Source organism: Seriola dumerili, unplaced genomic scaffold, assembly GCF_002260705.1.
Source record: "Seriola dumerili isolate Sdu_G_001 unplaced genomic scaffold, Sdu_1.0 BDQW01001892.1, whole genome shotgun sequence".
NCBI lineage: Eukaryota > Metazoa > Chordata > Actinopteri > Carangiformes > Carangidae > Seriola > Seriola dumerili.
Genome location: NW_019176147.1, coordinates 111,721 through 125,942, shown reverse-complemented (window position 1 = coordinate 125,942; position 14,222 = coordinate 111,721). Strand labels below are relative to the sequence as shown.

Sequence of the window (14,222 nt, the reverse complement as noted above, 5' to 3'; positions counted from 1 at the left end):
AGAATCTCTACTTGGCAATACAGAGGGGGAAAAAAGTTTATTTATGTTTTAAGAGTCGTTTTATTTCATTTGATCATTACCTTGAATTTAAGCCAGTTAGAGGATGTTCTGTCCGTCCGGCGAATATACTGTCGATCCAGTATTTACGCTCCTTCTGTTCCTCTGAAGGAAATATTTGGTCCTTTAGCAGCTAAATGCTCCACTGTGTTCACCAGCTAGATGCTACTTTTGTCGAACATTTGATGCTAGCCGAGTAGCACCATGTTTTTTTGTTCAGAGGTTTTTCTCTTGAAGGCAGCTGCCTGCTGCACCTTGAAACATGACCCGTGTCTTTTCCATAGTCGACCCCATGGGAGAGAAAGTAGGTGTCAGGAGGCATGCAGAGACGTGCCAGTAGTTTGATATGCTAATCCATCCTTGCTGAGGTGTCAGCTGGCCTGCTGTTCACGGTGCAGAGAGGGGAGGCACAGGCGAACACACACACACACACACACACACACACACTCGCTTGTACTTCTGTCTTTGTGAGGACACTCGCTGACTTAATGCATTCCTTTGGTCCTTATCCCAACCTCAACCATCGCAACTAAATCACAGACCGATGTTCTCCACCAACTCTTGGAAGTATCGTTAGCTAGCTTAATTAGCTAGCTTAATTAGCTAGCTAGCTGCAGCTGATAAAATCTGCCGGTGACGGTTGTCGTTTCACCCCGACAGAAATCAAGCCTGTTTTTGTTTCCCTCCGTCTGAAATCAAGGAGCCATTGTTTCAAAAAATTACTGAGCATTTCAAGTGGTACATCTGCCAACATCTGCCAGGAAATGGTCAATTTGTATTTGTTTGACTTTGGTTTAAAAAAAAAAAACAAAAAAAAGAAAGCAGAGAGGAGCAGTCAGTGAAAAAAATCCATCTGGCACACAAACCCACAGTTGTTATTTAACACTAAGGAAAAGGATTACAGCCGTGTAAAGAAGCATCACAGGCTGCACATATACACTGCATATGAAGAGATACATACATACACACACCTGTAACACACGCACACACGCACACACACACACACACACACACACACACACACAGCATCATCCTTTACTCAAGCTGCTGAGCAGATTAGTACGACACAGCAGCAGAGTCCGCTGAGTGTCTTTATGTGTCATGCTGAGGTTGCTTACCAGCAGTGCATGTTAATCTCTGTGTGTGTGTGTGTGTGTGTGTGTGTGTGTGTGTGTGTGTGTGTGTGTGTGTGTGTAGAAGATACACTGCACATGCCTCAGATAGGAATTTAAAAATAGACACATGACACATGAAATATTGAAATGTGTCAATGGAGAACACTGGTCACTCAACTTTTTTATGTGTGTTTCAGATGTGGTGTGTGTTTATGCATGCGATCACCGAGCAGGAGTGAGTGAGGTGCGTGTGTGTGTGTGTGTGTGTGTGTGTGTGCATTCAACTTTGAAATGATATTAAAAAGCACAGGCAGAGACCTTCTTATAGCGCCACATTACTTCCCTCCAATACACTAATACATCCCCTATACACACACACACACACACACACACACACACACACACTCTTTCCCTCACTCACTCACCTCAGATGGATTCAATGGAGCCTTCAATGTTCAATGTGCCATCTGAGTGATAATGTATTTATGAGGCCTTTCACTTCCCTAAAGGCTCTACTACCCATATGAAACAAACCTAAAGTGGCAAACAAAAACTGTGGAAAACATCCTCTGGCTTTGTACACACACACACACACACACACACACACACACACACACACACGCACGCGCACATCTGGGTTTGTGTGCGAATCCATCTAGAGTTACAAATTCTTCCATTGCATTTTCTGCATGTGTGTCTCTTTGTGTGTGTGTGTGTGTGTGTGTGTGTAGTCACCCAAGATGAGTCTCTATTGGACATGGAGGCTTTGACCTAGTAAACTCACCCAGTACCTTCAGCTTAATATCACATTTTCAATAACGCGCAATCACCAGCTGGACTGCCTACAGGAGCCGTTTGCTGCTCTCGAAAGTGAATCTTCACTTCAGTCGAGCTTTATTTTTCCAAAGCTCTTATCCACACTGACTCCGTTTGCCGTTAGGTGCTGACTTTTATCTGTCCCGTGCAGTGGATATTGACCGCTGGCACTCTATGATCTTTCTTTCTCTTGTCTTTAATAATAACAAACAGGCAGCGTTTCCTCTCGTCTCTGCTGCTCTCGGTTTGATTCTTCGACTGCTGGCATCAGTAGAGATTAAAGGGACCGCCAGTGTTGATGGAGGACGGCTCAAGAACTCCTTTAAGAGCATAAATACTAAGCGCTAGGAACTTAGGGCTCTATTTAGAGCTGATGTAATGAAGTAAAGTTGTTCTCCGGTGCAGTGAGAAAAGGCAAACGGACATAAAAGTGGCTGCGTATACACTGCTGCGTTACTGGAGCAAAGTGCTACTCGGGGACGCCATGTTTTAAGTGACATTTTGGGTAAAAAATGAGTTTTATTTCTGTAATTAAAGCTGTTGATGAGGCACATCGTTGCTATCATCACCAAAAGTGAATAAATCAAGGGTGCATCAAAAATTTAACAGGACTTTAATAAGAGGGATGGGAGCGTTTTGGCTCCGGCGCAGCGAACAGCTCCCGCCCTCCTGTCCTCCTCAAATGATTCAATTAACTTAAATTAAATCCACTTCAAACTTTATGTGCCATCCAAGCAAATACACAGTTCACAAGTCTGCAACACATGTTGGAAATGTTTTTTCATTATCTTCCACGCATGTGTCCTGTCAATTACTTACCGCCTGTTCGTGTCACTCTCTGTCTGCATGTTTATACCAGAAATTAATTGATCTACGTGCAAATTAAAAGAGGCTGCATGTAAAATTAGCAATACAGCATTTTATCTCAGTGTGCTGCAGGTGTGTGTGTGTGTGTGTGTGTGTGTGTGTGTGTGTGTGTGTGTGTTTCCTCTGTGAACCTGCTGTTAATCAGTTACAGTGTCAGACATAAATTATTACTACAAAAGCGAGACGTGAACATTTGTAGAGTTTAACAACAGTTTGAGATAACGTACCTGGAAAAACATAAATGACATCCACATTCACAAATTGACTGCTGACGTAAAGATTTAAGGGGCAAATACGGCGGCGTTTGTTTTTAAGGCACTTCATTAGAAAATAAAAAAACATTTGATGTCTGATTCACAAACTGAAGAGTCGGCTAACCGGCTGATTTGACGTCCGACCAGCTGCTAGCTCAGTAGTAGCTGACTGCGTGACCGTCCAGCTGGAGCCTGGCCGACCGACCTTTGGCAGATTCTGGATGAGGGGCCTGAATGTTAGAAGTAAGAGTGGTAGTAATAAAAACGGCGCCACTGAAAGGTGTTACGCAGCAGTGTGTCAGTGATTCTCACACTTCACATTTTTACCACAGTTGACAGATAACATTGCAAAGTGTAGATGGTGTGTAATGAGCCGGGGACTAAGCTGAGCCGTGGGTTATGTTTCACAAAATGAGAAAATAATAATAATAAATGGATCTGACTCCAAACACTCGGCCACTGGCGGCTTCTTCTTAGTTCTTACTCAGCCCAAAGTCAGACGAGCTCACCTGCCTTAAAAGCCTCCTTTATATCTTATTATGTAGGTTTAAAGTGCTGTACACTGAAGAATGAGATTAGCCTAATATAGCTTAATGCTGACATCAGTAGTCTTCGCCTCTCTAGATGGTCACTGTGTCATAACCGCAACAGAAATGACAGACCGGCTGTTGGACCTCAACCAGTCATAAGTTGCTGTCTTTAACCGCCTGTGTGATTTACATCGGTGATGTAACTAACGAGACGCCATGTTAATGAGTGACATTTGAGGTGTTGGTAGACATATTTTTGAATTTAGGGAGTAAGATAAGCTAGCTGTTTTCCCTGTTTCCAGTCTTCATGCTAAGCTAATTGACTCCTTACTCTATAGCTTAACGAGCTTTATTTTCCCAAAATCTCAAATTATGAACAGCACACTGCAGTGCATTTATAAAGGCACAAGATACGCTGTTAACACATACTTCTGATTATTGCATCATCCGCCCAGGAGTGAGTGAAAGTTTATGTTTTATTGGCCTCAATCTACCACTCTCTACTCCTGCTGCTGAATTATACAAAGGAATATGGAGTGGAGAAGACGTGTAGTGGAGAGCGGTGAGGGAAGTGAAAGAGAGAGGGTGAGGAGGGGAGCCGGTGAAGGAGTGTGTTTTTAAATGGAGGTCAGGAACAGGGTGAGATTCAAGGGTCGCGGTGCACGAGAGGAAAAGAACGGAGAGAGGCTGGAATAACATAGTGGCTAAAAAGCAAATGGGTGTCTCAGAAAAGGAGGGCAAGGTATTCTATTTCATTCTATTTCAGCTTTCAGTCGTTTTTCTATTCTGTTCTTCATCTCAAGGTCGGTTACGAACTGAGACGGTTGCATTTGTTGTGTTCACATTCATTCTTCTCCCATTAAAAAAAATAAAAGGAAAACATTGTATAACACGTAAACTGGGTTACAAAAGGGCTTTCAGGGCCGCGAACAATCTCCACACAAACACAGACAGGCAAAACGTTATAAACAGTCACACAAAAGCAGCTCGACGGGAGTGAAAAACCAAGTCTTAAGGTCGCTGTTGACAACGATGAGAAGTTTCGAGCCTTTGAAACGCTGATAACACCCTCTCTTGACATCTCTCCAGCTCCGAACCAGAATTCCTCTTGTCACATAGAAAAGACAGAATTTATGGATTTACATTAAAGAAACGACTCTGGTGTCATGTGTCTCTTCATCCTCCTTTATTCCTTTGTTAATTCTTCTTTCTTTTCTTTTTTTTTTTTTTCATATAAGGACAAGGACTCCTGTCCCAAAGCGCTCTGCAGCTCAACAACCAGGATGCCTATGCAGCAGCTGGTTACCATAGTAACCAAGCTCTGGCACTTGGGGAAACAGTCACGGGCCGCGGCGGGCAGGTCGGAGGGGCAGTTCACAGCTACAATCAGGTACAAACACGCATGAATTCATCGAAGGATTTCTTTGTCCTTGTTTCCTTTTTCCTCCATTTTTTATCTTTTTCTACTCCCCCCCCCCCCCTCAATTTTCACCTTCCTCCACCCTTCTGCTTCTTTATCCTTCCTCTCTCTATTCACCCATCCTCCTCCTCTTCATGCCTCCGTCTCCCGTCCCACTCTGTGCTCCCTTAATCTTCCCCCTCTCTCTCACCCAAACCGTTTCTTTGTACTCCCTTTGTCCCCCCCCCCCGCTCTTTCCTCCCTCCTTTCTCCCGCATTCCTCCTTCATTTACATCCCTTTCTACTTCTCACTTGTTGCCACGACCTCCTCCTTCCCTCACTTCTCTCATGTCCCTCCACACTCCGTTCCTTTTCAAGGTGACATCCAGCCGTGCAGCTGCCCAGTTAGTGGGGACAGACTCTCCCTCCCAGTCCCAGAGAGACTCATTTGCCCAGCAGGCCCATGGCAGCGCCTTCCATATGCCCACAGAGGGAGGATCTGCACCTGCTGGACCATCCATGTATTACTCCTGCGCCACTCTGCCTGCACAGGTAAAAATCCCTGAAGAATTACTGTGACGCTTCAACTGTCGTCTGGTGGATGCTTTCTGCATCCTCTCAGCAGTAGACGGTTGGTGGATTCCTCCAACCCTGCTGTCACCAGGTGGAGTCCAAAAGTTTCACGGTTTCTTTTCTGATGGTCCGATCCATTCTGTTGCATTAAGGAAATACGACGCTTATCGACCCTCTGCAGACTCGCAGTGAGCCTCTGAACACACCAGCTGTAGCAGTACTTATTATATATATTTGCTATCGCCACATAGCTAACGTTAGCATTAACAGCTGTTTACTCGCCAGTCCAGAAGTATGTATTGCTTCTATTTCTTTCATTTCTTTTCACTTCCTGAGTAACTGTGGCGTCCAGTCTGTCCCTGACGAAGTAGCGCTGCTCAGAGGGCTTACTATAACCTCTTATAAACACAGTGATGACTGAAGCTGGTAACTTAACAGCTGTTATTGCTCACATTGGCCATGTAGCGATAGCACAACTTACAAATAGCTCCTTTTAATGTTGTCCAGCTACCAGAATTCTTAGAACAAGATCAATTTATTTAGATGATTAGATGCTATCGGATAACACAACTTCACACAGGCAAAGAGAGTTACCCCAGCAGGTCTTGAACCTCCAACCTGAGGGAACCGCCGAGCCGAGCTTCGTGAAAACATCATATTTGCTGATGATGGATTCACTTCAGTTATTTCTTTGACTGTGAAAAAAATGTTACAATAAACACATTTGAGTAGGAATTATTGATTATTGATTATTTCTCTAGACACACTAGAATTGGAGGAAGTTAAGTTTTGGGTAAGTGAATCTGAGAGTAAATTTTGTGGTAATGGATCTTTAACACAAAACTGCAAAGTAATTAATTTAAAGGGATTCTTAAATAAGTTTTTAAACTCTTACGTTAGCATGAACCTCCACGGACGGAGGTTAGCTTGCTCAAAGTCTTTATTTAGTTTTTGTTTCTCTCATAATCTTCATTTTGACATTTGAACACATTTGCATTAATTAGAAATGAATAACGGTGGTAAGTTACTGCTTTGTTTGAACTGGAGGTGAGAGGATATTACAGCACAGCAGGTTGATTAACGAGCGCTACTGTGCGTTCCCAAGTGTTGTGGAGAGCTTTATTCATGTTTTTTTAAGGGGACAGTTGTGTTTTGCACTTCTTCAGTGATTACCCTCTTACTGTACAAATAGCCGCACCAGGATACTAATGATGAGCTGCCGCTGTCACGTGACTCCCGTCTTGCAGGATTTACTCGTCCCTCTAGAGTTTATCATGCTTATCATTTCTCCAACTCGCAAAGATGGAACAAACGTAAACCCTTTAGTTTGTTTGTGGTTCGTCTGCTGGATTTGAAAAGGACATTCATGTAACACCGTTACCGACCTACATTCATGTCCCGGATTACAAAAAAAAAATTCCTACCAGACCATAAATGCAGCACGGCAGTTACGGCTAAACCAAGAAAATCATTAGTTTTAACCAGATGAGTTTTGGGCCAAAGGCTAACAGTCCACTAAATCTCAGCCCAGTGACCTCCACATCCTCCTCCTGTACTTTGTTGACTGATGTAAGAATCTAGGAACCAATAAACAAATCCTGTTGTCGATTATATACTGACCTAACGGAGCAGAAGATTACAACTCTCAGCTGTGCTGCGGTGAACTACTTCACCACCAAAGTATTAGTTATATTTGGGGCAGATGTTGAGTGTTTTATACAATATAAACACATGGCACCTCAGTGCTGTGGAGGCCGAGCTGTGCCGCCCGCTCTTCATCCGACTTCCTGCTTTGTTGGTAGCAACTGAAAGAAAAAGCTTATCCTGCATCTTTCTTGCAATTAGTACAATGGGATTACTGTATGTGATTTGCAAGCAGTTCCTTGTATGGGGTCGGTCAACAGTGCAGCCACAATGCAGCAAACTTGTGTTAAATCTTGGCCTCTTAGGCGATGATTTACTCTTTTATTGCTTCTTTTGCTGCACTGTGATGAATTCATTTTTCAGGCTCAGAGCTTAGGATTTTAAGAGTCCCGTGTTAATCATGTCTTTGAATTCATTTAAAAAGATTTAACAGCACTGTTCCGCTGTATCAGGAATTGGCAGCGTCCTCACTTTCGCACGTCTTGACCAAGCTCATCCAAATTAATGGAGTGTTTAAAATTGTACCTTCAGCCCTGCAACTGCAAGACCTTGCAAATATTTCTTCAACTTATTTCCCCATTTGGCAACGAAATGAAAAAAATGCATGTTGAGGATCCTGAGGAAACTTCATTTGGCGGCCCATTGCTCGCAGACGCGTTTCAAGTTCATTTGGTTGTAAAAGTTCGGAGTCATCCCTTTATGTTTGGTCTAATAACTCCGAGCTCTTCATCACGATGTTATCACAGATTAGAGTCTGTGCTCTCTGGTTTTCCAGCTCCGGGGGGGTGGGGGTGTTCATCTCTCTGAAAATAATAGCATGAATAAGAGGGAGCGGATGAATATTTCAAGTGAGTGACATTCCCTTTTAATGAAGTACAACTCTTCTATTACAGCGTGTCAGCTCCCCTCTGCAGGCGGTGGGATCCCCTACCAAGCTGCAGCGCCTGGGATCAGCCTCCTCTGACATGCCCAGCTACGCCACGCTACAGAGGGTGTCCTCACCCAAGCAGTCACCCAGCCGGCTCGCCAAGTCCTACAGGTTGGTTCGATTTCAGTCCGACCAAATGATTTAACAAGGTCTCATTGCCAGGAGCACGTTACGCAAGAGTTTTACTGGTCCCGAAGGTCAAAAAAAAGATATTTGCAAGGAGGTCGATACGGCTGTTGATCAATACCAGTGACTCAACAATGACTTCACCTGCTGCTGAGATCTCTGCCTTTGAAAAACACTCTGGAGCCTGTTTCAGAACGAAAGCTCTGTGTTGTATAAGTCATGTTAGATTCCTGCGCTACCTGCTACTTCAAAAGGTTTTACGTTATGCTTTATCACGCCTCAGCCTGCGACGTTATGAGAAAGAAAGCTGTGACCAGCATCGACGTGCTGCGTGCTGAGTATATCACGGTCGGCGGTTCGATCCCCGGCTCCTCCTGGTCCACATGTTGAAGTGTCCTGGGGCAGGATGCTGAACCCCACATTGTCCTCGATGGCTGTTCCGTCAGTGCATGAGTGTGTGTATGGGTGTGATGTATGAATGTGTCAGTGAGTGGGTGTAATATCAAGCGCTTTGAGTGGTCGATAAGACTAGAAAAAAGAGCTTTATAAGTGCGGTGCATTTACTGTTTACCTTGGTTCGACTGTTAAAGCCACGAGCCAGCACTCGTGTGGTTTCTGAATATGCTCCTGTCCCTTTGCCGTTTTTCTAATGCCTTGGTTTTAGACTTTGAATGTGCTGGTCTCACCTGTTGCCGGGTGTTGACTCTGTCCAGAGTTTTTCCCTGTCAAAGACAATTAAAGGGATTAAATTGTTCTGTGCATTGATTGGAGGCTTAAGTGCACAAGTACATATTAGATGAAAACGCCTGAAGCACAGTTTTACAATGTTAAACAGATAACAGACTGCTGGTGGGCCAGTCGATAAAAGCTCATGCTGTGTAGCCAAATGTTGTTCAAACCCACAGAATTTTATTTTAATTTCCCGCTCAGATCCTAAAGTTTCCAAAATAAACAAATATGTCTGAATATCGGGAGGATGTGTATGAAATGATGCTCAAGACGTCCAGAGTGCATCTGTCTGATGGAGTCATAGGGTTTTAATATTTCTCTTGGTGTAAATATTATATAGTTTCAGTACAGAGCTGGAACAATCTGATACAAAACATATATCATTTTTGTCAGGCAGTGTGACAGTTTTCTCATCCGCATGGCCATAAATTTCATCATCTGCCCCTGACTGCGAACATCCACACAGACTGCGTGCAGCCCAGACTTTATGACAGCATGGACTGTGCACACAGATTGTGCACGTTGACCATATGCCCCGACAATCATGCATGAAAATATCTGAGTTTGCTTCATGTGTGCATCCGCTGCCCGCCGTGTTTTTGGAGTAAATCAGTCCCTTTTAATATGACTTAAACAACCTTAAAGCGACTTAAGGGGAAATCACATCAGGGAATTGTTGAAACGGGTGAAAAGGAATAAAGTTTGGGAACGTAGCTGTAAAAAAAAACCCAGCATGGGTCAAGATCCAAATGTGCACAGAGGACATTACGAGACTTTAAAACCAGTTTTGAAGTCAAAAACAGAGCGGAACGGGAGACGTATGAACAACAGTCAAACAAAAACCCTCCAACACCTTTGTTCCCTCCTCCCGCAGCACGTCATCGCCCATCAACATGGTAGCATCGGGCGCCGCCGGCTCCTCCTCACCCCTCCCCATGGCAGCCTCCCCGGGCGGGAACCACACCTCGTCACCCATCCACCAGCTCAGCTCGGTGGTGGGAAGCTACGCCACGCTGTCGCCCACCAAGCGCATGCTGCATCACATCGGACCAGACAGCTACAAGATTTCCCACGAGCTCTACGCCAACGCAACCCTGCAAAGGCCTGGTAGCCTGGCAGGTAGAGGTCAAGACCATTTTATTATTACTTTTTTTATGTGTGAGTGTGTGTGTGTGTGTGAAGTGCCGTCATGTCATTTACTGTCATATTAAATTTAATGTAGTAATGTAGTTTAATGTAGATAGTCCTCCCTTTCTAACAAGAACAAAATGAGCATTCACCTGCCATAGAATAATAATATTAGTGCAGATGTTCCTTAATGACCAATCTCATTAATTGCGTCGTTTCTTAGAATAACCTAAATGTCTGTTTAATTGAAATTCCCATTTTAATACCTTTCGTTCAGTGAGATTTTATATTACAGGTTTTCTTTAGGGCCTAATATTTCTGCTGCAGTTCCATTATGTTAGTTTGTGATAGTTAAAGGTGAAGTGAACTTTCCATCTACATGTGATTAGTGTTCATCAGCATGAGCAAAAGGACACAAAAGAAAACACAGTTTTTATTAAATTTGCTCAAGGTTTTATCTAAAATTTATCAGATTGTCCTCGTGAATTTCTGAACAGTTCATGAATTAAAAACAGTTTGACTTTGTTTAGAGCTTTATCAAAAGGTGGATTTGTCATTTTTGAAAAATATCTTTTATTTAGTTGAATTAAATTTGTTCATATCAAATACAAAGTGGCAATGACAACCACTATCTCCTCATGTTAATCAAACCTATTAAAAGAGTTATTTTTATGTGATCATATGATATCAATCATCATATGTTATGCAGTGTCGCACTTCGATGTCAGTGTTTTATTGTCAATATGGTATCTGTATCTGTATCTGTATCTGGAGGAAAATCTATATATATATATATATACACTTCTTCTGTGGTTTATTTGAAGTGTCGATCCATAAGAAGATATATTTGTGGTTTTAAGAACCAAAAACCATCTCAGTGTAGTTTTACATCTCCTCTCTCAGGCTTCTCTCTGCAGCTCTGGTAACAAGGTCAGTGAGCCAATCAGAAGAGAGGAGGCTCTGAGCCTCTCTTCTGATTGGCTGACTGTTTTCTGAGTGATCCAATAAAAATAAAGCGGATTTCAGGTAAAAACACTCAGAGAAACCAAATCCTGCAAGGTTTGGATGGTGGGTCCAGGTGGGCGGGGCTTGGTGACTGCTTTGTTGTGACATCACAAAGTTCCAGAAGTCCTGACGGCTGGTTTTAAGGCTCAGTTTCTGAATACAGGCTGTGTGCATTTCTCTGTGGACTGAGGCTTTGATACTTTCACAGTATTAATATAGAAGCTAGAGCTGATCTATAATCACACTACACATGGACACAGACCTTTATATCATATGGGACCTTTAATATCAGTTGCACATCCCCCTGCAAATACACGCCAGCCTGAGTAGTTTGACATGAAAATTTATTCTCATGTGTTTATCTGTCTGTGTCTTCTGCAACTTCATTGAATTTTCAACGACCGGTGACTGAACTGGCTGCCGTGTTTACAAGATAATGTCTGATTCAGAGTCGAGCTCTTCCTGTAAGCTACTGTTTAAATGGCTTATTTTATTTTTATGGTGTATGTAACTACAGCAAAAGCAGCCCGACGCTCTTTGATGATGAATGGATACTCTTGCCTTTTTAAAGTTTAAAGAGAGTAAAACATGAAAGCATTTCTATAAATGTTTTATGAAGTCATTTAAAAGACAATACTGACTTCAGTGGCCTAAATTTCATTTGCTTTCTAATTTGTATTCTCTATGTTTCCACCGTTTACCGATCACATTGATATGTTACGGTACATCCCCTCAATTATCCGTCTATCCATCAATCCTTCTGTCAGTATATCTTACCTCTGTGTTTCTCCTGCGTTTTCCAGGCTCCAGAGGTTCCTACAGCAGCCAGCACAGTCACCTGGGCTCCGAGCTCCGGCCCCTGCAGTCTCCTGAACACCACATCGACCCCATCTACGAAGACAGAGTCTACACCAAACCCAACCTTAGAGGACAAGGTAAGCAGACACGGGGATATGGAGGCTGAGGGGAAATAAAGACATGAGATAGAAAGTTATTTGTTTAAGGAGGTTAAAAGTGATATCTACAAGCGCAGAGTCTACAACACTGAATCCCATAAGACACGGGGAATAGGAATGAGGATTCACAGAGAGAGATTGAGCAGAGAGCAAACGTCTGACGGCCAGTGAGTTTTCACGGACCGTACAGGAGGACGGTTGCAGATTCACAACTAAGGTATTAAAGTGAGATGGAGGAAAAGGAGGAAGGAGGATGGACACAGGGCTTGTAATATATTTTTCAGTGATTAACAAATAATTCACTTTATAAATCATATACATAGGAAGAACCTTTGGGTTGCCAGGTTATGAGGAATCTCCCCTGCAGAGTCATTAAGTCATTAATAAAGTTTTTAATAAAGGGTTTGGAGATTGTGAATGGTAATTAAGTCATAAATAAACAGATTTCTCACTGTGAAATAAACCAAAGTCAGATGCAATAGTAAATGTTAGTCGGTAATAAGACGTTAAAAAGATTGTGGTTCAAATTAGGGCTGAACGATGTGCAAAAAAGAAATCTGAGAAAACACCCTGATGATGTCATCATAACCCTGATGATGTCATCTGGGTAATCTCTCAGCATAGCCATGGAGAGTACAGAGTCTTCACTGAGAACCTGAGGTGTGGAGATTTGCCTTCCCCAGGCAGGAGAAGTCTGAGGAAAGATGCGGGTTGAGTTGCATTATGGGAATCGTAGGATCCAGAATTTCTGGAGCCTGGAACTGGAAACACTCGGGACATCTCCGTGTCTGCTGCTTAGATTTTGTCTCTTGTAAACCTCCCAGCTTTGTGGAATTGCAGTACTAAACTGCAAAGACGAAGCACATATCACACTGGAGGGAGAAAAAAACATCAGAAACAACAATCAGGAGCATTTTAATAGAATAAAAGTTGTTCTTAAGGACTTTGAACTGGATTTATGAAGGTGCCTCATTAGACAGAGTTAGAAGCATAAAGGGAAAATGATAAAACCACTGGTAACATGTGGAGAATCGGAGTGAGACTGTGAAAAAGTCTTCAAATGGTTCAACACTAGAAATAGCTGCAGCTGCTGTAACTCACCCACTGAACCATCTAAATTTAAAAATCAAGAGTGCACGCAGACATCACATGATACCCCAGTAAAGTGGTGGATCAAAGAAATACTTCACAGCGCAGACGGGCAGAACAGAAAAAGACACAGCTTGGTCCCACTTAAAAAACTAGGTGTTTTTTAATAGTGTGGTTTTATATTAATGGCTGCTATACATAAGAGACTTCTTCTTACCATCTGATCATGTAGCGCTATTTACCAGATCAGGTAGGCAAATCCAATTGGGGTCTCAATGGCAATTTGTCTCTCAGTCACAGTCTGTTAACTAATTAGTTTCAAGGCTGAAAATTAATCTCAATTAATCCCACGGGCGTTAGCTTGGGTGCTTTGAAATCAAAGCAAATCAACCGTGTCCTTAAAATGTTTTCGACGTTGTGCCGCCGGTTTGGTCGCCTGAACGTTGAGAGAAACACACAAAGAGGGGAATATGAAAGAAAACCTCACACTTTGTCCTCAAGGTTTTTGTTCCAGTAAAGAGAAATTCACCCTAATAATTAAAAGGTTTGAGGTCTGTTTTTTTTTTTGTTTTGTCCCTCTGGCTCCCCGTACGCAATAACAGTCTTCATCTTCATCTTTGTGTGCGCGGATGTCAGTCACGACTCACGACAGCAGCAGCAAAAAAATAAATAAAGAAATAAAACCCCCACACTGTCTGTCAAACATAACACAACAGCTTAGATCTGCCTTTCACTTCTTTTTATTTTTCTGTGCAACACAAAGTAGCTGTTGACGCCTGGCTGTGATTCAAGGTCAGTTCAAATAGTTTCAAGATGACGAACAGAGTTGGAAACAAAGCAGACAACAATTCACAGCCGACTTCACATCACAGGTGAATTTCCTCAGGCCTAGTCAAGGTCCCTGCAGTTATCTAGTTACACACACACACACACACACACACACACACGCAGTGACCCACTTCACCTCCCTCGCAGCGAGCCGGTGGAACTGCCCCAATGTTTTTCC

The 14,222-nt window shown here is 42.9% G+C and overlaps 1 protein-coding gene across 1 annotated transcript in view; it reads left to right on the top strand.

Moving 5' to 3' along the window:
- ctnnd2 (catenin delta 2) overlaps positions 1 to 14,222 on the top strand; it is a 162,762-nt gene that overhangs the window by 60,631 nt on the left and 87,909 nt on the right. The window contains exons 5-10 of the mRNA XM_022768920.1: positions 4,878 to 5,029; positions 5,417 to 5,446; positions 5,531 to 5,590; positions 8,149 to 8,294; positions 9,913 to 10,157; positions 11,975 to 12,130. Of these exons, the coding sequence (XP_022624641.1) occupies positions 4,878 to 5,029; positions 5,417 to 5,446; positions 5,531 to 5,590; positions 8,149 to 8,294; positions 9,913 to 10,157; positions 11,975 to 12,130 (789 nt within the window). The remainder of the gene's footprint in view (positions 1 to 4,877; positions 5,030 to 5,416; positions 5,447 to 5,530; positions 5,591 to 8,148; positions 8,295 to 9,912; positions 10,158 to 11,974; positions 12,131 to 14,222) is intronic.